Consider the following 23,268-nt stretch of genomic DNA (forward strand, 5'->3'; position numbering starts at 1 on the left):
AAAAAACAATATCACATGACAAGGGTCTGACAATGAAGCAGGCAGCTGTAGTTTCAGTGTTTATGGTTATTGTTTTTGTACAAGCACAGGTGCCGCCGGTACTTTAAGCATTTCATAAATTCATGTTACACGTCGTATTAGATACTATAATTTTGTACTTGTCTGAGTATACTAAAAAAATCCTGTAAAAACTAATCAGATTTTGTTCCCACAGGCACAGTAAGGCACAGCCACATATCTGTGAATAAAAAAATACCTTTATACCTTTAAAATACAACACAAGGTATCTAACTCACAGTTTTGAAAATTGACATTATTTTTTTTGTTTTTCAACAAACCTGTTAGTTGCAAAGTTTTGCAACCTGGCAGGACCTAGATATATAATATTAAATGTTATTTGTGTGCCAGAAAATGTGAAATGTTTGGAGAATTTGAGATTCATTTTTTTCATGACTTCTGAAGATAATAATAAAAAAAAACCTGAATTTTATTTTATAGCAAAGAGTTGAACGCTATTTGTGTTCCAGAAAATGTGAAATGTTTGGGGAATTTGAGATTCATTTTTTTCAGGACTTCTGACATGTCTGAAGATAATAATAAAAAAAAACCTGAATTTCATTTTATAGCAAAGAGATAAACACTGTTTGTGTTCCAGAAAATGTGAAATGTTTGGGGAATTTGAGATTTATTTTTTTCAGAACTTTTGAAGATAATAATAAAACAAAACCTGAATTTTATTTTATAGCAAAGAGTTAAACTCTATTTGTGTTCCAGAAAATGTAAAATGTTTTTGGAATTTGAGATTCATTTTTTCAGGACTTCTGAAGATAATAATAAAAATATACCTGAATTTTATTTTATAGCAAAGAGTTAAACGATATCTGTGTTCCAGAAAATGTGAAATGTTTAGGGAATTTGAGAATCATATTTTACATGACTTCTGAAGATGAAAAAAAAACTACCTGCACTTTATTTTATTCTATCCACTCAGTTAATATAACACTGCTTTAAGAACCACCTTTTGTATCCATGTGAAACAATACAGTACAATACAATTTATGTATTATGGTTTTTAGTTAATCCCAAATTTTAGTGTTCAACAAAGTACAAATTTCAATAGGCTAGTTATATAATGCACAGACTTTGGCAAAACCACAAAATTAAATATCCAAGAAAATATTTTCTCAATTATTATTATTATTATTATATAATGATGTCAAATCTTTTGGCAAACACATTTGCATATTGACTTTATTATTTATGAATTTAAAATTGTCTTTTTTGTGGAACTAATTATGCAGGAGCTTTTTGTTATTTTTTTTCAGTTTAAAGAAACTTGTGTGACCAATGCCTACCCTCCATCTGAAAAAAGGTATGGGTTACTCAATAAGATATTAAGACTATATGCAAGAGAGAACTACATTTTTAAAAAATATTACATCAATCTCTGAAAAGACTTTATTGGCATTTATAAAATATGAATAGAGATTTAAAGTTTTCTCATTCCAATTTTGTAAAGGATTATTTAACCTGCAAATTAACCAGATTGTGTATCGTTAATTGCACAAAAAACTCACTAAACACAGATGCTTAAATTTATAGTGATGGGAGCATAGTTAAAACATAGAATTATTTATGGGTTTGCTTCATTTTATATAGCCTCAATATTCTGTGATTCATTCAAGAATGTGATAAGTTGAATATTCCCTGCTAATTAGATTTGACAAAAAAACTTATGGAATTATATATATTAAGATATTTTTTTCTTTCACATAGCCATCTTGTTCCAACATATGTTCTAAATCTTGACCTTCCACCAATACAAAGATGGCAGAATTTAGCAAAGAATAAAGGAAGTCAGGTAAGTTGCCATCAGTTTTGAAAGAAATATATATAAACTTTATACATTTATCAGGAATTTGTTATGTACATGATGTATGGCTGATGTTTGCTATATTTGCAATCCACATTTCAATGCGAAGAAAGCACTAGAATAATGTCACCATTCATTTGCTTTGCATTGTCAATCAACAATTATAAACTCAGCTAGAATATAGACAATATGCTTTATTAATACAGCTAAGAAAAGCCTACACAAAAATAACCTAGATACTTAGATATACAAGTTCATGTATATATTCTCAATGACATTGAACACATAAGCATCAACATTTCTGACATCTAAACTGGAAAAAAAGATATAAGCAATAATATGCTTGCTAAAAGTCAAAATGTGCATGATGTGAAATAGAAATATTTTCTTTTTAAATTGTTCACAAATATTTATAAAAGTTTGCCTAAAAATATTAATGTTCAATGGGAGATAACTTCACTTTTTACTGATTTTCCTTAACATGTATATAGTAACACATTTCTCTCTCAGCATACAGGAATAAAGCATTTCAATCTTTATAGAATTCTAATTTTAAATATTCTACAACAACATACTTTTATTAGCTCTAAAGAAGGGAAGAACTTCTAAGGATTTTTATTTTATGAAGCTAGATATCATCTGAATATATGTCTTCATTATAAAAATCTTGATGTCAATACAATTCTCAATTAAAGCATATGCTCCTTTAAATTATGTATGTTCTTACATTAGACGTATTGAAAATATATCTGATATTATGATGATTATCGATAATTCTGAATGAGAATATTGATAAATAAGTTATTTGGTATACATTTTTACACTTACATGAATACATGTATAATTTTTGTACATTCCTTTTATTTTTCAGATAAAAATGTTGCTAAAAAAGTTTATAGAGTTTGCTGAAGACTTTGGCAATGGGACTGTAAATGCAGTAATCAACTACCTCAACAAACAAGGGGTATTTATTATAAAATAGATGCATTTACCATGTCAAGGAAACTGTTTTTAATTTGTTTTACACAAAGGCCATTCTATTCTCAAAAAGGGAACAGTTTTAGGGTCACAGTCTGTTGTTAGGATCAAACAATATGAACAAAATATTTTGATATCTAGTTCCATTAGAAATAAAAGCATTGTCTCTTTTAAAAAGATGTAGATTTACTCTGGACTGAATTTAGATTGAAATAGGTACATGTAGCACCTTTAAATTTTCTATAAATAATTGAAATGTTTCTGAAAAATGTTTTTACATAAGATTCTGATTCAAATAGAAACTGTTTATACACTTTTCAGAATTAATAGATCTTTGTATAAACTATAGTAAAAACCAAATGTTCATTTTTTCTAAAAAAAAAACAAAAGAAGAGAGGGTGCTAATTACTGGTTACATGACACATTTCAGGAATAACAATAATTGGGTACAGTCGAGACAAAAACATGTGAAAAGCAAACAAAATGTTTAAAGGCATTAAAACCAAAATGGCCTAACCAGAACAACCAAAAACTGGAAAGATAAACCATTCCTGATTAAGTTTCAACCTTATGGCTGTAGTTAGGACCAAACCGTGTAACTATTTTCCTGTTATAATTTTTATGTTATAATTACACCTTATGTAAGAATCCTGGGTTTTGATTGGTTGATAGCCAGTGTATTTTTCACCAATTTACTTTTATCAAACGAATATTGTTCATTTTTAAACAGCGCCGGGGTATATGCAAAAAGGATATGCCTTTTTTACCCTCTCTGCCGTGGTATTTGCCAAAAAATATTATACTCTATCCGACTGGACGCTTGTAATGTCACGATCATCAATGCGTTTTGTACGTTAACATTCGGTGTAATTAAACAGATATAGCATGTTCTTGAGGGGTATTTGCGAAAAATACCAGTCTTGAGAATGAATTTCCCTCGCCTTACGGCTCGCGAAATTAAACATTCTCTCGACTGGTATTTTTCGCAAATACCCCTCCTTAACATGATGTATCTGTTCATAATGTCAAAGGAGGAATGAACATGTGTTTCACAAGAAGTAAATGTAGAATTTTTATTGTGATTCAATATTCAAATAATTTTTTTAAACATTTTACATTATTTATCAGGAAAGCATGGACACCACTTTACCACAACCATATGCTGATGAGATGAGAGGTATTGCAACAGCTTCTGGACTAGGACTAGGTATTATTTAATGAACAATACTGTGGATTCATTAATATTTGTGGGGTACCAATTTGCTTTGATTATGTGGGTTCATAAAAACCACAAATTTAAATGTTCAAGGAAGTATAAATTTTCTAAAGGCTTGTATACAAACTTTTGCAAAACCACTAAATCAAATATTTAGGAGAATACGTTTTTTCTTCAATCCACAAAAATTGATACAAACAAAAATAAATGAGTCCACAGTAGTATAAAATGCATCGGTGTTTGTCGCAAAGGCCACATTCAGATCAAATTTAAAAAGCAAAAGGAAATTTGAATAGTGTAAAGAGAAACTTTCTTAATTCCTTTTTCGTTGTTTTCTTTGAGATAAAAATGTTCTCATTATTTGTAGGTTGATACAAGTCACAAAGAATTTATATATTAAATACTGCAAAATTCAGGTCCAAAACTGGATGTACACATAACAGGCTATTATTTCAACTTGGAATTATTTTTAATTATGGAATTAGCACAATTTCTTGTGCTTGAAATTTTTAATAAATTCCATGTTTATTCTGTATTTTAATGTTCTGTGCGGCGCACAACACTTTCTATTACAAAGAAGATAGCACATTTTCAATAGAATGTACTGTGCGGCGCACAACACTTTCTATACAAAATACATTGTATGGAGAGTGTTATGCACCGCTCAAAACATTATAATACAGAATAAACATGGAATTTATTAAAAATTTCAAGCACAAGAAATTATGGAAATTCCATAATTGAAAGTAATTCCAAGTTAAAATAATAGCCTGTTACATGTACTTTTTTGTAGTTTGTGGTCCAATTTAACATGTTTAAACAAAGAAATGAATTTAAAATTGGATGACTCCTTCTCATTTCAGCTGTCTTACTTTCTTCTTCTTAAAATCAAAGGAACTAATAATATATTGAGATGACATTATCTAATAATACTCTGTTTTTTGGAAAACATTCAACTTTTTTTTAAAGTAATACTAAGGGAGATAATTCTATATTTCAGGGGAAGTAATTATCTACAATTTGTTTTATGAAGTCTTTACAGTTTGTACATCAATTGTTGCAGAAGACAATACAGGTAGTTTACAAATTATCATTTTACAGTACTCAAAAAAGGTATACATTTTAAAATTTTTTTTATATTTTGTCTACTCTTTCCTCATTTTTTTTTTAATCAACTTCCTGTTTACCAAACACTTACATCATTTTACACATGACATCCAAGTTGAAAATTTTCGTCACATTTTTCTCAGGAACTACATTGTAAGGATTTCTGAAATTTGGTTTCAGGTTTTATGTAAGTCAGCTATACCGTGTGATGCATTTTCAGATTAATCACTCAACAACTTCCTGTTTACCGTCAAGTATTTGGGCAGGGGTATCATCAGTGAGCAGTAGCTCACAGTTTCACTTGTTTGTGTCTGTTTCATGTCAGGCTATCTAGACCATCTGTTGTTTATTGTCTTTGTTTGGATATCAAGTTTTTTCTTCAGAGGAGTAAGGTTTTGGTGGTTAATGTTGTCTGTTGTACTGTGTGGTATTTGGGGAAATTATCCTGTTATTCCCTTTTATGTATTATTCTTGGGAAAATAATATCAAATTTGCAGAAAGTTTTGCCAGCTTCGTTTATAATTTTTAAAGGCAGTGCTTTAATGCCTTTCTAGTTGCCGGGTTAATCCTTCCTTCCGCGATATCCAACTTATCTACGTGGGGGGTCATTAGACTCCAAGTAGATCCGGAAATGTTGAATTCTCTCCTCTTCTTATTGCGATATAAAATGTTTTTTGTTTCATTTCATTTACATTGGGAAATAGAGAAACGATCATTGTGTTTTGTTAGTTTTAAAAACTTTTGATATATTAGTATTTTGCATTATAAGCAGTCAACCGATTGACAAACTAGAATTATTTGAATTCCGTGTGGAAAGAGCTCGGGTTAATTTCGAGTGTTATCTGCAATCTAGATGTTTATAAATCATTTCAGTCGTTGATATAATAATTAAAGGTCGACTGAACATGAATTATATTATACAATTTAAAGCGCATTTCTGTTTATGCACGTGAACCCGTCTAACGTTATTTTCGCAGTTATATAAAGTAGCAAATTATCGTTCCTGAATAGGTGGCGCCGTGGTAGCGGATCCTGTTCCTCTTCTTCCGGTTTCTGCACTGTGCAACTATTTCAGTTATAATTTTAATTAACGATGCCAAGTACTTGTTGTTGTGTACCTGGATGTCATTTAAGAGGAGGACATGCATTTCCAAATGACTTAAAAAGAAGGAAAAGTTGGATCAACGCCATGGCCCATACGCAGATTGGACGAGAACACGATGATATCGTGGAGTCCATCTCAATCAGCTGTTGTTTGCAAGGCACGTTTTACTGAAAAAGACTACGTGCAAGAAACTATTCATGGTAAAACTCTATTTTCTTTGTGAAATATATAGTTATATATGTAATCTCCATGCGAATAAACCAAAGTCTGTTTACAACCGCAATTATCGTTTTAGAATAAAAGGGGGTGGGTAATTCAAGACGTCATAATTTTTTGGATTACGATTCAATGTGATCTGTTTGAGATTTTTTGGTGACTGCTACAATTATAATGATTTCTTACAAGAGGTATATCATACTGAGAATTATTTTAGCAGTAATTATGCTAATGTAGTAATGACAGGAATGTATAAGCTATGCCTCATAGACTTTCTTGAAAAATATCAATGACAATGTTAACAGGAACAAAACAATGACATGCTCTCATCTATATTATAGTTATTTAGGTACAAACAATGTACGTTTGCTGCATAAGTCTCTCATTGTTTGTCCTTTGGATTTACATAACATACATTGAATCAGGCAAACATAGTTTTATCCAGATTGTAATGAATAAATCTAGTTAATATTTCGCCAGGTAGTACAAAGTATACATTGCTAATGGAAGTTCATTTAATTATAAAAAAACTAATGTTTTATAACCTTTTTCAGGGCGCAAACCCACCATACAGAGACTTAAGTCTACTGCAATTCCCAGCCTATTTTCCTGGACCAAGCAAGAGACTGAATCGTCCGCAAAAAGAAAAATCAGGGCAGTTTCCTGTGAAAACAAAAGAACTAAACTTGATGAATATTGTAGTAGAAATCTAGAGGAAAGTTTTGATTGTAAAGTTGGTTTTCCTGAAGAAGTCATTCATACTGCAGAAAGGATTTATGACTGTCCACCACCAACTGCCGAGCTTCACAGATGGAATTACGCAAACACCATCAATGCCTATGTTTTCCGCAGAGAATTTTGAAATGAAGACACTTGACACAGCCATGCATTTTTATACCGGTTTAGAGTTGTATACTAAATTTTTATTTGTTTTGACCACACTTGGTCCAGCAGCACATTGTTTGAGATACATATATTTTCAAATTGATAGGGTGTCAGTTGAAAATCAGTTTTTTTATGACTTTGATGAAATTGAGGCATCATACAACCAACTTTGAACTGTCTAGATTCTAGATTGAATCTAGTGTTAAGAATATTGTGTATACATGGATTGTTTTTATGTCTAAACAGTGGTGTGAGGCTAACACTTGGCCATCTAGTGGTTTAGTCAGGTATTTTTCACCATCCAACTTCAAATTAAAGTTTCCTACGACTTGGATTATTATTGACAGCACAGAATATCCCGTGATAAAACCTAAAGCTCCTAGAGCTCAGGCAACCTTTTCATCAAATAAAAACAGAAACACTGAAAATTCTTGAATGTTCGACACCTGGTGGTTTAGTCAACTATGTCTCTATGTCACATAGAGCGAATAATTGGACTTGGCAAAACATACAAAATTCTAATAAATCCTATGAATGGAACTGAAACAAAACTTTCATCTGAAATAACATTTAGTTGTTTTATGTTGTGTAATATTAGAACTTGTATTGTGCCAAAGGATGCATAAATAAAAGTGACGCAATGAATTTTGTTCTGATATATATATATTTACAATTACATGCACATGTAAATTGTAATGCATATAAAAATAAGGAGATGTGGTATGATATTCAGTGAGTTTATCAAACTAAAGTGCATAAGAAATGGGTTTAAGCAGTTACAGGTGTTACTGTCACCGTACAATCTCCAACAATGAGAAAAACTCGTACCCTGTAAAAAATTTCAGAGATCTTACAACTAAGTTTTTTTGTCTCACCTTGACTTTGGTGAATTTTTTATATCTGTTGATGTAAATATAAAAAAGAAGATGTGGTATGATTGCCAATGAGACAACTCTCCACACATGCACAAGAGACCAAATGACACAGAAATTAACAGCTATAGGTCACAGTACGGCCTTCAACAATGAGCAAAGCCCATACTGCACAGTCAGCTATAAAAGGCCCAGAAATGACAATGTAAAACAATTCAAACAAGAAATCTAACGGCCTATTTTATGTAAAAAAATGAACAAATATAACAAATATGCAACACATAAACAAACGACAACCACTGAATTACACTTTTATAGGCTCCTGACTTGGGACAGGCACATACATGTACATACAGAATGTGGCGGGCTTAAACATGTTAGCGGGATCCCAACCCTCCCCCTAACCTGGGACAGTGGTGTAACAATACAATATAAGAACGAACTATAAAAATCAGTTGAAAGAGGCTAAACTCATCAGATGGATAAATACAAATACAAGTGGACGTGGTCGGGTAGTTGTACATCCAAACAACAAAAAGACACTAAGTACAAATCTGAGAGTACTCACAGTTACTGACAGCTAGTTCAAAGCCACTAACAACTGATAAAAAAATCTTGCATCTAAGACTAAATTATCAATCCGTAAGCTCCTTTAGAATTTTATAAATTTTAGATTTTACATTTCTGAGTTATGGGGTTTTATTCATTAAAAAAGGGGTGATTTTCCAGTTTTTGGACAACTCAAAATTGCTTTAAGCAGTTCACATGAAACTTTGGTGAATTATTTATAGCTATTGATGTAATCTCCCTATTGATTTTCATAAATTTCAAATATGACATTGAGAAGAAATTGAACTTTATTTGTTTATAGTCTGGCAACAGATTTATTAAGTATTGCACAACAGCAAGAAATCTTTAATTGAATATAAATTCAATTCATATAACCGATTTCAAATTCATTGACTACATTTATTCAGAAACTATAATATGTCAAATATTTAATTACAATCCAAATTCAGACCTGTATCAAGCTTGAATATTGTGTCCATTTTTGCCCCAGCTGTTCAGGGTAGTACCTCTGCGGGTGTATCCAGCTGCGCTCAGCGAATCAGTTTATTTCTTAATTAAGAACTCATTTTTATACGACCGCAAAAAAATTTTTTTGGTCGTATATTGGTATGACGTTGGCGGCGTCGTCGTCCGAAGACACATTAGTTTTCGCACTCTAACTTTAGTTTAAGTGAATGGATCTCAATGAAATTTTAAAATAAGGTTCAATACCACAAAAGGAAAGTGGGGATTGATTTTGGGGGTTATGGTACCAACAGTTAAGGAATTAGGGGCCAAAAATAAGCATTTTTGTAACTTCCAGACATAACTTGTGTGTAAGTGTATGGATCTCTCTGACATTGTACCACAAGGTTCCATATCACAAAGGGAATGCTGGGATTGATTTTTGGGGGTAATTGCCTCCAAATTTTAGGAATTAGGGGCCAAAAAGGGGCAAAAAACAAGCATTTTTCTAGTTTCATGGCAATAACTTGTGTGTAAGTGTATGGATCTCTCTGACATTGTATCACAAGGTTCCATATCACAAAGGGAATGCTGGGATTGAATTTGGGGGTAATTGCCTCCAAATTTTAGGAATTATGGGCCAAAAAGGGGCAAAAAACAAGCATTTTTCTAGTTTCATGGCAATAACTTGTGTGTAAGTGTATGGATCTTTATGAAATTGTACTACAAGGTTCCATATCACAAAGGGAAAGCTGGAATTGAGTTTGGGGGTAATTGCCCAAAAAGTTTAGGAAAAAGGGGCCAAAAATAAGCATTTTTCTAGTTTCCAGACAATAACTTGTGTTCAAGTGTATGGATCTTTCTGAAATTGTACTGCAAGGTACCATACCTCAAAGGGAATGCTGGGATTGATTTTGGGGGTAATTGCCTCCAAATTTTAGGAATAAGGGGCCAAAAAGGGGCAAAAAACAAGCATTTTTCTAGTTTCATGACAATAACTTGTGTGTAAGTCTATGGATCTCTCATACATTGTATCACATGGTTCCATATCACAAAGGGTATGCTGGGATTGATTTTGGGGGTAATTGCCTCCAAATTTTAGGAATTAGGGGCCAAAAAGGGGCAAAAAACAAGCATTTTTCTAGTTTCATGGCAATAACTTGTGTGTAAGTGTATGGATCTTTATGAAATTGTACTACAAGGTTCCATATTACAAAGGGAAAGCTGGGTTTGAGTTTGGGGGTAATTGCCCTAAACGTTTAGGAATTTGGGACCAAAAAGGGGCCAAAAACAAGCATTTTTCTAGTTTCCAGACAATAACATGTGTTCAAGTGTATGGATCTCTCTGAAATTGTACTGCAAGGTACCATACCACAAAGGGAAGGCTGGAATTGAGTTTTGGGGTGATGAATCATAAGGGGGTTCAAAAAATTTGGGGGGGATTCTTTTTCCTTTTTTTTCTTTAAATTTTCCATTTTAAATTGGTTATTTCTGATTTATATATAAAAGCAAATAATAATGATATGGTTTGAATAGGTAAATTAAATTTTTTTAAGTATCTTAGACCACTTTCATTCTGTGTCAGAAACCTATGCTGTGTCAAATATTTAATTACAATCCAAATTCAGTGCTGAATCAAGCTTGAATGTTGTGTTCATACTTGCCCCAACTGTTCAGGGTTCGACCTCTGCGGTCGTATCAAGCTGTGCCCCAGCGGAGCATTTTATTTCATTCATAAATTACTTTATGCTTGGAAATATAATTTTGCTTGGAGTTGAAAGAGTTGACATGTTGCAATGTACATTTACTCTACATAGTTCTATGGTACCAAATCAAAAGTTTATATAAAGAAAGAAGTCAAAGGTTTCCCATCATAGTTTAGTTACATACATTTTTTTGGTACCTGAGGTCGTTGAATATAGATCATTATATAAATAAGGAGATGTGTTATGATTGCCAATGAAAAAACTAAGGATTTTCTTATCCAAGGAATAGATTTCCTTAGCCGTATTTGGCACAACTTTTTGGAATTTTGGGTCCTCAATGCTCTTCAACTTTGTACTTGTTTGGCTTTGTTACTATTTTGATCTGAACGTCACTGATGAGTCTTATGTAGACGAAACACACGTCTGGCGTATTAAATTATAATCCTGGTACCTTTGATAACTAATTTGACTATAAACATAGATAAAAAAGGTACAAACTGGACATAATGCACTAGTTCATAAACAAGTGAGAACAATCGCCTTCATATAGTGCTCAGAATATGACATTCATAAAACTTATTCAATATCATTAGAGAACTCTAAATCTTAAATACTGAAAGCCACCTCTGATAAGTACACTGTACTATGCAAGATAATGATATAACTGGACTTAAAATACACACAACCTGTAATTAACTGCCTTTACAGCGCTTTCGTGCTTTGATTTTATAAATGTATTTGCAAAATGTTATATATTTAAATGTCTAAGGATTTACAGCTACCTATAGCTGCTAACATCCACGTTATTTGGACTCGCATTGGTTTGGCAATCATACCACATCTCCTTATGTCAATATTGTTTGGAATATTTTGTGACAGAATTTCTTCACAATACCTTCTAACCTACATTCTTTCTTCATTATGCATAAACTTGCAGAAAAAAAAATACTAGGGATTACAAATAAATTTCAAAAGAACAATAATTGTGTTTAAAGACCATGTGACAACTCATGTGATTTCTAATGAAAGACTTTGAAATTGGTATTTGCTGTTTCTTCACCAAGCAAGCAGTATAGACCTTATTGTTATTTGTCTGTCATTACTAGACATCACAGCCTTTTGCATAAAATTTTCATGTCACAAAAAGAAAAATGATTATCGTATGATGTCAATAGTTCCATTGTCCAAAATCAGTTTGTCAAGTTATGCATATATTCCCAAATAGCTATAAGGTCTATTTAGAAGTGATTGAAATAATGTCAGTTCATAGAATAGTGTTGAGATATGGTTAATACAAATCTTCCCCTAGACATTTTATGCATTGAGCTAATATTTTGATGCATTATTTACTACTTGGTATTAAACAAATGTTTCTTCTTCTTTAGGAAAACTGTTTCATGCCAGAAATCTAGATTTTGGATTATTTTTAGGGTAAGTATAGGTTTTTCTAATTCAATTAATAAAGTAGACATTTATGGCAAGCCGTTTTACTATTTCTTTTAACTTCAAGATATGTAATAAACTTTATAAGATATCACATATAATTTATAATATATCTCATATAATTTTCTTTATAAGATATCATATAAATTATATGAGATATCTTAAAAATTAAATGAGATACCTTATAAACTATATATCTTATATAAGCTAGTTTTTATAAGATATCTTATAAACTTTATGAGATATCTTAAAAAGTTTATAAGATATCTTATAAAGTTTATAAGATATCTTATAAAAACTAGATTATATAAGATATCTGATGTAATATATGAGATATCTTAAAGTTAGAATAAATAGTAAAACAGCTTGCCATAAACATTACTTCAGTTTTGTTTTTTTTGTTATTTTAGAATTTTTTCTAAGAAATCATGATTATACTTATTAATTCCGTCTCAGAAACCAAGAATCATCAGGTCGTTGTGAATGTGTTTCGTGAAATAAGCAATATTCTCAAGCAGCCTTGTAAGTCAATGTTTACTGATAAAAATGAAATATACTGACATAATGTATGTCTAATAACTCAGTAAGCTTATTTTTGATAAATTTATATATTTCCTTAAATTATGATTCATGAAATGTTTGCCACTGGCGGTTAAGCTAACATTAATCAGTCAATCAGATTATAATTTCATGGTAATCATTTACAGGCCATTTTGCTCTTCATTGAATGTGTAAATAGGGGTTTTATTTGTAAACAATAGCTCATATTATATCTTGCCTAACACAAGCATTTGTTAAAACACTTTATTCAAAATATAGCCATGAATTCTGTACGACCATTGTTACTTAAAAATCAACAGATGAAAATACATAATTGTGTCACATTTTTTCTTTAAAATTAAGCATTAAAAAGAACACTTTTGTGGGTTTCCTGATTGTTTGAGTTGTAAATAAAATTTAATTGAAGCATATAACAGTACTAACTGACCAGTATATATTGTAGATGGTTGTAAACAGCATGGGGTATTTTAAAGATTACATTGAACCACATTTAAAGTTGCTAAGTTTCATAATAAATAATTATGTCAAACATAGTTTTTCTATGTTTCTATCTAAATTTTTTATATATTTGTTGCAATATAGATGGGACATGAAAAACAACACATGGGAGATAACTGAGGCGCTACGACCTATGATACTGAATGTTGATTACCAGAGAGATGGGAAGACCGTGTTTAAGGCTGTACATTATGCTGGTTATATTGGTGTCTTAACTGCAATTAAACCAGTAAGTATATATCTGAACATGCAGTTAGTAAATAACACCTTCCTTTGCTCCAAATTGAGGTCTCAAAATCTGCCAAAATGTTTTCACAATTCTGAAAATATTTTTGACTCATAAAAGCTTTTGAAAGTTTTCTGTTAAATTATCACTTAATTAACTACCAATGATAAGAAATTTTTTTATAAGTTAGGTAATTGTAATTGGAACAAGCTACAGGTATTCTGAAAGACTCTGACTAGATGTTTGAACTAAACATGCCAAATGAAGGAAATTTCATAATAGAAAAACAAAGGATATGGGGTATCCATCCATGACACAAAATCAGTACATGCAAAAAACACACAAAAAGCAAAGGAATAGCGCTTTTTATTGCTGTTCTTCATCTCAAAGTCACAGTGAGGCAAAAAAACTTAAATTTTTACTGAAGCACTGATACAATTTTGATCCTTCACCCATATACTGACATTCTTCATTTCATGGTATGTAATCATTGGTTTAAACATATTTTATTGTTCAAAAAGGACAAATGGATGAGACACAAGTTTTTCAACTTAGTAATGTCTTCTCCAATACATACATAAATATAAACATGAATGAACATTACATATATCTGACTTTAACAAATAATTTTTATACAGGTACAGTACAAAAAAAAAATTAAATGTCTGATTTTATAACTACAAAAACTTAAAAATATTGGAGCCAAAACAAGGTAATAGACAACATATTTAAAAAGTTATTTTTGGTTTATAGGAAAAGCATACAAAACTCAATGTATGTGAAAACACTGTAATTATTGATGATAAGGCCAAAAATAAAAATGATGGTAATTGTTCAGGATTTAGGTTGGATAATATACATCTTACTTGCATTAGCAAATTGGTGACCACTAAAATTATTTCCCTTGCTATAAAGTCATGAATCAGTTGCAGTGTTATAAAACAACAAATGTATTCATAAAGATCAGTTATTATCCAAAATCGTGAAGCTTTTTTTTCTTATCGATATATATTTTTAATTTTAAAAGATATCAGAAAAAATTCCTTATCTAAATTCTTAATTTACTAGTCTTCATATTAAGTTGCTAAGGTATTGCATTACATTTAGTTAATAATTACAATTTAAACAAACCTTTTACCTCTTGAATTCTCTATTCTGTGTTTCAGGGTGTGTTTACATTGTCGATGAATGAGAGATTTGATTTGAATGGAGGTTTTATCGGTAAGAAATATTTCCTGAATAGTCTTTTCCCTCCTCATTTTAAATGATATTTAAAAGTTACAAGTCATAATGTGAATCTGGCTTTAAATCCCATTTTTAAATTTTCATGAATGTGACCTATTTCTTTTTTTTCATATTTTCTCTACTTATGAGAACATGGCAACAGTTACTTTATCTATCCTAACTATAATACACTAAGTATTTCCAAAACTTACATCTAAATTGGTGATGTGCATCAGGCCTAGGATTAGCAACAGTTTCCGTGCAATAACTAATGAACTGTTCAACCAATGCTTTTCAAATTCTAATATGTTGATGCAAGTTAAAAATTAGAGGTCAAGTTGGATATAGATGATTTTTATTCGTACTGTTCAGGAGTTATTGTCCTTGATATATTGGAAAATGGCATTTAAAGTTGTTTGTGTTCAAGAACTCATGAACCCTTCAACAAATGGTTTTCAAATTATAATATGTTGCTACTGATGACAAAATGGAAATCAAGTTATATTTTGGCAATTTTCACGTTTACTGTTCAGGAGTTATGGTCCTTGATAGATTGAAAATAGCACTTAATGTCATTTTTGTACAACTCCTTATGAACTGTTTAACCAGTCCTCTAAACATTTTGATATACTTTTTCTGATGACATAATGGTGGTTCAGTTTGGTTTTGAGAATTTTCATTTTTGCCTATCAGGAGTTAGGGTCCTTGATCTATTTGAAAATTTCATTTTATTTTGTGAAAAATAGGCATAGAATATGCAGGTAAAAAAAGCTTAAAAGCACCTTTCAAAATACAGAAAACCCAGTTGGCTGTCTTCCTTGTTAAGATTTTAGTTCACAAGGTTAGTCTGCAGGACACATGTCACTGTACCCTGACATTTTTCATACACTGAGGCTACCAGCCTTTGCTCGTACTCCTTACTGCCACATTATTTGAGAAAGAACAGCAAAGACCAATTTTCAAGTCTTTGGTTCTATCTGGCCAAGTTTCACACTCACACTATCCTGCTCTCAAATTGAGCACTCTACCTCAAGACCACTGAACTTATTAACTGTATGACATTGTCAGTTTTAGAATAGTGTTTAATTTATATCTCAATTTTTTGTTTCATTAAGGAATAATTGAATGGATACTTGGAATAAGAACAGGACAGTGGATGGGATTTTTAACCAGAGACACCCTTCTGTATTCAAACAATTATGAAGAAGCAAAGAAAAATTTAACCATGACACAGATGTTAGCCCCAGCTTATTTCATTGTTGGTGGAAATTCAACTGGACAGGTAAGTTTGATTTGAACCTTCAGTTTATGCTTTATTTGGTCATTGTTACTTATGAATATATATATGAATATGCTATTGACTCTTTGTTTTTTATGTATTTTAGATTTCTTCATCATTATGAATGAAAGAAATGTAAACTAATTTATTTTTGTGAAGTTAACAATATGAAAAAAATAAGGCGAATGTAAGCAAGTCATGTCAATGAAAAATTGGTCCTATATGAATAAATGTGCAATAAAAAATAGAAAATCATGAAATATCAAATGGTTTTCAAGTTGGTTGGAAAGAGCTCAATATGCAAAAAGTATACATGAAATAGGTTTGTTTACAGTATTATGTTTTATGACCATTATTGCAACATTGCTAAAACCTGGGCTATGAACAGCTTTAAAGAATAGTTCTCTTAAAAACCCCATTAAAATCTGGTTACGAGATGTACATTTATTTATGCAGGCTACAGTGGTCATATTATCACAAAGAACTATGACTCTCTTATTTTCCCAAGTACTAGCCCATTGTTTAGCAGCTAAGATAACCGAAAAAGCCTCAAGTTCATTAATATGAAAATTAAAACAAGCAGGAAAGTATTGGTTCCAATTGACATAGAACCAGTCTAAATCAGAGAGGCAGCCCCCTCCTTCTCTATAAGCATCTGTTATCACTGATGGTGATGTGATGGGTACTTTATCTAAAATTAGGGATTTCCTGTTAAAGGAAGCCATAAAATCATGCCACCAAGTAATATCTGCTAAGAGTTCAACTTGGATGTGTATTTTGTGCCAGTCTTGCTTAAGACACAAAAAGCTATTAATGATTCTGCGAAGGAAATTACCCATCACACCATCGATTCACATTTTTACCACAATAAACCTCTCTTGTCCTGGGGACTTGGCCTTCTGGGCTGCTGGTTTTTTTTTTTCTCATTTCTAAGAAAATCCAACCTTTTAGTCACTTCTCCCTCACAATTTTATCCCAAGGTTCATTTGAGTAGACAGGATATTATTTTCCAACCACAAGGTGTTATTCTGAGAATCCACAAAACCAAGACAATTCAGTATGCACAAAGGGTACTAGAGATCCCCCTTCCCCCCATAAAGGATTCCCCATTTTGTCCTGCCGGTGCATTGTTATTGTTGCATAATCTGGTCCCTCAGACCACAACCCTTTCCTCTGCTTTTATCTATTTACACAAAAGTTTAGTAATCCCACTGACATATCCAGCCTTTTTTAAGTCACTTAAGACAGGCTTTGCATCATCTGGGTTTTGATTGCAACCAATATTCGGGTCATAGTTTTCACAGGGGTGAGGCTTCCTTTACTTTGGAATGTAGCCTCCCTAGTGAGGTCATACAAGCTCATGGGGACTGGTGTAGCGATGCATACAAGTCATATATAGACCCATCTCTAACATACCGTAATCAGGTAATGCAGGCTTTTATTGCGGCCTTCACCACATCTTCTTAACATCTCCAACACACTACTTCTATACAGGTTTGGGCAAATTTTGGAGTACCACAGTTTTGCTGATCTATGTATTTCCAATTATATGTTTGCATCTAATTGGAATTTATAATTAAACTGTGGATTACTTAGCCCAAACCTGTCTTTGATTATTTATTCAAGCATTGAATACATTTCCAAGGTTTCCTCACCAGGCTCTGAACTAGTAGCTCAATACAGTTCAGGATCTGATATTAATCAAAATAGAAATACTATCAGACATGTGCATCCTATGGGGTACTGATTAATTGTAACTCCACAACAGGCCAATGTGGTGTTGAATTACAGCTGGGGCATGTCTTCCTCTTGGACGTCAGCCCATATTTGGTCAGGAGACTGACTGAAACCAATGGAAAGGTGGCTCTCATGGTGACCAGTTACATGAATAATTAAGAAATTGTTTGAAGCAAAGTGCGTTCACTTCAGTTTCAATTTGGCGTGGCTGTGAGCAGCAAAGTTTCAGGCAATTTTTATCTAATTTAGCTAATTTTATCTACTGAAAAAGTGCTTTTCCTTCTCTATTAATGTTCTTTTTTTTGTCCACACCATACTTAAATTATATAATTAGAAATTATTCAAACTACTCTTCTAATCTTTCCATGAGTGATTTCCATCACTTTGATTTAAATTAAGTTTCAAAATCAAAAGAAATAAGTTTGGTCAATTTTAGGGCTGTGTGATAACAAGGGATAGGGACAAGGCTGTAGATGTTTGGAATATGGCAGATGCTGGGAAATGGTACATCTTAGAGACAAATTATGATCATTGGAAAAACCCATTGTTTGTCGATGACAGGAGAACACCTGCTAATAGATGTATGCATAACATGACTCAAAATGTAAGCAATAAATATTTTATGCATGGTCTCCAATCTAAAAAATTACATGATCATGTTTGTTAAAATCAAAATTATGAAATAATCATGTCTGAGTTTTTAGAATTTCAGCTTTCTATTGACCAAAACAATAATCAAACCAAAAAAAAACCCAACTGGGATGTGCAAACATATCCACAATTTCGAAATATTTTACTAGAATATAAATAAGAAGATGTGGTATGAGTGCCAATGAGACAACTCTCCATCCAAGTCACAATGTATAAAAAGTAAACAATTATAGGTCAAAGTACGGCCTTCAACAAGGAGCCTTGGCTCACATGGACCAGCAAGCTATAAAGGGCCCCAAATTGACTAGTGTAAAACAATTCAAACAGGAAAACCAACGTCCTATCTATATAAAAAACGAGAAAAATGAACCACACCAATAAATGACAACCACTGAACAACAGACTCCTGACTTAGGACAGTTGCATAAAAATGCAGCAGGTTTAAACGTTTTAACAGGCGCCAACCTACATCCTAACCTGAGACAGTAGTGTAACATTACAACATAGAATACACACTATAAAATATTAACTGAAATGGCTTAACTCGATCAAAAAGACATTTAAACAAAAACAAGTAAACATACACTGAATGAATAAGTTTGATCTATGACACAACATAAATACAATATTAATAAAAAAGATGTAGGGACAGTGTCAAAAAGACAACTCTAACCTGGGACAAAATGGTGTTAAATAAAATAACGTACACAGGTAAATTTAAATATAATAATTTTGTTGTTAGGAGTATGGAAGTAAACATTTATAGAAGTATGTTTAAGAGGTTTCTTTTTTAAGGATGTTGGCTACTCTGTTTCAAAATGATAAGCTTTTGAAAAGACTGTTATAAGTTTATAGTATTTAAATAACCGAACTAAAAAAGCAGATAAAAAATGAAAGGTCTGTTTCCTTGTTTTTGAGATACAAGCAATTGAAAATTTGGCGGAAAATGATTTTCTATAGATTTTAAAAATGGCACCTTTTTTCTTTTAAAACTATGAAAAAATAAAGATTTTATATGGCTTTTTAAACCATATGTAATAAAATTATAAAAAAGAAAAGTAGTGTTTAATGAGCAAAATTTTTATTGGCACTACATGGATAAAACCAGAGGATTCTGAATATCTGCCAAAAGGTCAAAAACAAGAGTAGTGAACACCCTAAATTGAGAAATATAGGGGCTTCAAGGCATACCTTTTATTAATGATAAGCCTGGGAAAAAGCCAGAGGAGTCACACAAACTTATGAAAAGTTGAAAACATGAGAAGCAATATATTACTCTCATAAAACCATAACTAATATTATATGAAGTCATAAAATGTGTTTGATTTGACTTGAATATTTACTGTGCAATTTGTTGTCAAAATCATTTATTTTTTTGCATAAATTGAAAATTTTTAATAGATTATTAGGAAATCACACACCACTTGTCATTCAGTATAACATTTCTTTATTTCAAGATAGAGACAGACATATTATTGAAAAATATTTTATAATATTATACTTAACATTATTAGATTTCAGGTTTCAGATATTTTTATGTTGAAGAATGACCTTTTATTTTTCAACACTGGAAAATCTGGCTTTTCAAATTATTGATTTTGCATGAATAAAAATGCTTCAAACTATCTTTGCACTTTGCAGCCGAAATTTTTTTTTTGCATATTTATTAAGATGCATTTGCAAACTAATGAATCTGTAAAAATCAAGATATGCAAGTCTGTGACATTTAAATAAAAAAAATAAATTTAACTTATGTAATGCTTTCTCTTTTGAAGATATTTCCATTTTATTTCAGAATGTTGGGTGGCCAGGGATTTTTGATGTCCTTTCTTCAAAACCTGTACTTAATAAGGTAAAATTTTAAATTGTTTTAAATGTCTTATTGCAATATGAAAATAAACCATCACACATCATCAAATAAAGCCAAGTCTGAAGAAAAAAATCTGACGTCTTAATTAATAATTATTTAGGATATTTAGGTTCTAGATAGCTAGTTCTATTAAATTTTTATTATAGCTGGAGGAATTTGTTGTTTGATCGTCCCAATGGCAATAGACCAGTGATTTAAAAACATTATAATTATGTTTTAGACAGAAAAATATTTTGATGATAGTGACAGGCATGAAGCTTTGAAACCTTTGCTTAAAAAATTATACAAAAAAAAAATTAAACCTTTTTCTGATCAATTTATTATTATTCTGTGCAACAAGTAATGCTTCTTTCATTTGAGAGTGAATAATTTTAATTGCCATTTCTTGTTGTTAAACAGAATTTAACTCTCAATTACAGCTTACAACATACACAGCACTGATGCAGGTAGATGCTGGTACCCTGGAGACCTGGCTCCAGTATTGTCCTGATCCCTGTTGGCCTTTTTAGAGAACTCACAAAAAAGACTTATATCAGTATTATCCATGTAAACCATTTTTGAAAAAAAGGTTTTTAAGGAACAAGTCAAAATGATATTATCTTTTACATTCCTCATAGTGTTACATGTTTTATAATTTTGTTAATCGTTTATTCATTGTTAAAATTTTTTTTTATATCTTATGAAAAATTTGTGTAATTGGAAAGTCAAAGTATCATTTTATATATCTTCCTTAGTTCAAAATGTATTTAAAACTGTGGGAGTAAATACTATAGGGATGAAACTAGTTAGAATGTTTGATAAAATTTACAATCTTTTGACTTTTGATAAACTTTATCAGCAGCTTTTTTTTGTCTTGCCTGTGACAGCTGTCTTGTGTCCATCTTGCTTGATCCCATTTTTAATGGTTCCTGAATGTTTTTAAAAAAACTTAAGTTTTTTGTCATGTGATTTTCTCACTTATTTTGAATTATGAAATAACAATATTTGGTATATGGGATCCTTACAAGGTTTACATGTCTGTCAGATAGGGTTCACCAGATTTCATGGATCATTGGTCAAGGTTAAAGAAGTCAGGGACAGCTGAAACCTGCCAGTCAGACATGTACACCTTACAATCCGTTCAAATAAAATTAACCTATTGCTTAAAGTATCTTAGAAATGGATCATTTGTCAATGTTAAGATTTCATGGTTTGGTCCATTTCTCAGATACTATAAACAATACGTTGACTATGTATGGTATTTGGATTGATTATGAGTTGTATTTGTCCTTCTCACAAGGTTCATCTGTTCTCGACCTTATTCACAAGGATCATTGATTATATTGAGTTATGTGATGATTGTTGCAAAAGTTTTATCAAAGAGGACTTTCAACGTAAATCAATTATGATCAGTAAAGCAGCCAAGACATTTCAGTGTGTGAGCTCTTGTTAAAATTCATTCTAAAAATGTAACCTCACATAAAAAGTGCTGATTTTTACTATACAGTTTGTTTCTGTACAGTTATAAAAGTTATAAACTGTTTATTATATATCCTGACTCATGTTTAAACATGCAAACTTTACATACTAAGTCTAGTTTTGGCCTTTAAAATAAATGAAGTTGTCATAATCATGTACTTTTATTTATTGCACAAATATGTTTTTTGCTGTTATAAAAAGTACTCTTTGTGATATAAAGTGCCTGAGTGTTATATATAGATGTATTTATAATGCCTGAACTTGTTAATTGTTGTTGTTTATGGTGCTTTTTATATTTCTATTTTCATAATAAAAAATCCATTCAAAGATTTTGTTTGATTCAAATTCATTATCTTTTTATCGTACACATAATTTGTGCATTCATACAAAATTATCAAAAAGGAGAGTTGTTGAAAAAAACAACCTAGGAGACAATCAAAAACCACAAGTTGACAGAAAACAATTACTGAACTAACTTATCATAAAGATAGGAAGATGGTGTATGATTGCCAATGAGACAACTCTCTACCAGAGACCAAATGAGGTAGAAGTTAACAACTATAGGTCACTGTATGGCCTTCAATAATGAGCAATACCCATACCACATAGTTAGCTGTAAAAGGCCCCGAAATGACAAAAATAAAACAACTCAAACAAGAAAAAAACTAACAGCCTGATTTATGTACAAAACAAACGAAAAACAAATTTGATAAACAGCAACAAATGACAACCACTGAATTACTAGCACATACAGAATGCGGTGGGGTTAAATATGTTTGTTGGCACCATACCTTCCCCTAATCTGGGACAGTGGTGTAACAGTACACCATAAGAACAAACTATAAGAATCAGTTGAAAAGGGCTTAACTCATAAGATCAATACAAAGCAGAAAAAACAATTCCCCACAACAACAACTTAAAGTCCTAACAACAAAATAGAAACAAAGTACAGATCTGAGAGTACTCGCAGTTACTGACCCCTAGTTTAATGTTTAAAGCAAATTACAACTAATAAAAAAAATCATGTATCTTCGGCTAAAATATCAACTTCTTGCAACAAACAAATGATATTTGCAGAAATACATTCTCTGTTTCTTTATCAGTATTACCATAAACATGATTACATTCCCTGTTTCCATTCTCAATTCTTTGTTTGCTGTTTGATCAAAGTTAGTATTTCATTTTTATTGTATATGTCAAAGTTCAAAGTTATTGCTGAATATTATCTTTTAATCTCTGTTGGCCCATTATTCTGTAGTATTAGTCCATTATTCCCTATTCTGTAAACCGTTCCAGACCCTCAAAAGTTTATCATTCAATCTTCAAAACTTTTGAGCATACCTGATAGA

General features: G+C 31.4%; 2 protein-coding genes across 3 annotated transcripts; both read left to right on the forward strand.

Annotated features, from left to right (window-relative positions):
* Nucleotides 1-12: 12 nt before the first annotated feature.
* Nucleotides 13-22,244, forward strand: LOC127714911 (acid ceramidase-like). 2 transcript variants are annotated; one of them, XM_052220936.1, is made up of 13 exons: nucleotides 13-98; nucleotides 1,326-1,372; nucleotides 1,777-1,861; nucleotides 2,745-2,837; nucleotides 3,980-4,058; nucleotides 5,068-5,142; nucleotides 12,358-12,403; nucleotides 13,559-13,703; nucleotides 14,867-14,921; nucleotides 16,040-16,206; nucleotides 18,377-18,544; nucleotides 20,387-20,443; nucleotides 20,881-22,244. In XM_052220936.1, the coding sequence occupies exons 1-13, from the start codon at nucleotides 33-35 to the stop codon at nucleotides 20,968-20,970; spliced, it is 1,173 nt and encodes a 390-aa protein (XP_052076896.1). In that variant the 5' UTR covers nucleotides 13-32; the 3' UTR covers nucleotides 20,971-22,244. The 2 variants fall into 2 exon arrangements, with proteins under 2 accessions (XP_052076896.1, XP_052076897.1); XM_052220937.1 differs by having other exon boundaries at nucleotides 15-89.
* Nucleotides 5,679-8,025, forward strand: LOC127714913 (uncharacterized). Its single transcript, XM_052220938.1, has 2 exons — nucleotides 5,679-6,479; nucleotides 7,050-8,025. Exons 1-2 carry the CDS (start codon nucleotides 6,395-6,397, stop codon nucleotides 7,355-7,357), a joined length of 393 nt encoding a protein of 130 aa, XP_052076898.1. The 5' UTR covers nucleotides 5,679-6,394; the 3' UTR covers nucleotides 7,358-8,025.
* Nucleotides 22,245-23,268: the final 1,024 nt, after the last annotated feature.

The sequence above is a fragment of the Mytilus californianus genome, unplaced genomic scaffold, assembly GCF_021869535.1.
Source record: "Mytilus californianus isolate M0D057914Y unplaced genomic scaffold, xbMytCali1.0.p SCAF_9, whole genome shotgun sequence".
NCBI lineage: Eukaryota > Metazoa > Mollusca > Bivalvia > Mytilida > Mytilidae > Mytilus > Mytilus californianus.

Coding starts and splice junctions, on each gene's coding strand:
- LOC127714911 (XM_052220936.1), top strand. CDS start 33: ATGAAGCAGGCAGCTGTAGTTTCAGTGTTTATGGTTATTGTTTTTGTA. Junction 4,059..5,067: donor AGCTTCTGGACTAGGACTAG/GTATTATTTAAT, acceptor TCTATATTTCAG/GGGAAGTAATTATCTACAAT. Junction 18,545..20,386: donor TGCATAACATGACTCAAAAT/GTAAGCAATAAA, acceptor ATTTTATTTCAG/AATGTTGGGTGGCCAGGGAT.
- LOC127714913 (XM_052220938.1), top strand. CDS start 6,395: ATGATATCGTGGAGTCCATCTCAATCAGCTGTTGTTTGCAAGGCACGT. Junction 6,480..7,049: donor CGTGCAAGAAACTATTCATG/GTAAAACTCTAT, acceptor AACCTTTTTCAG/GGCGCAAACCCACCATACAG.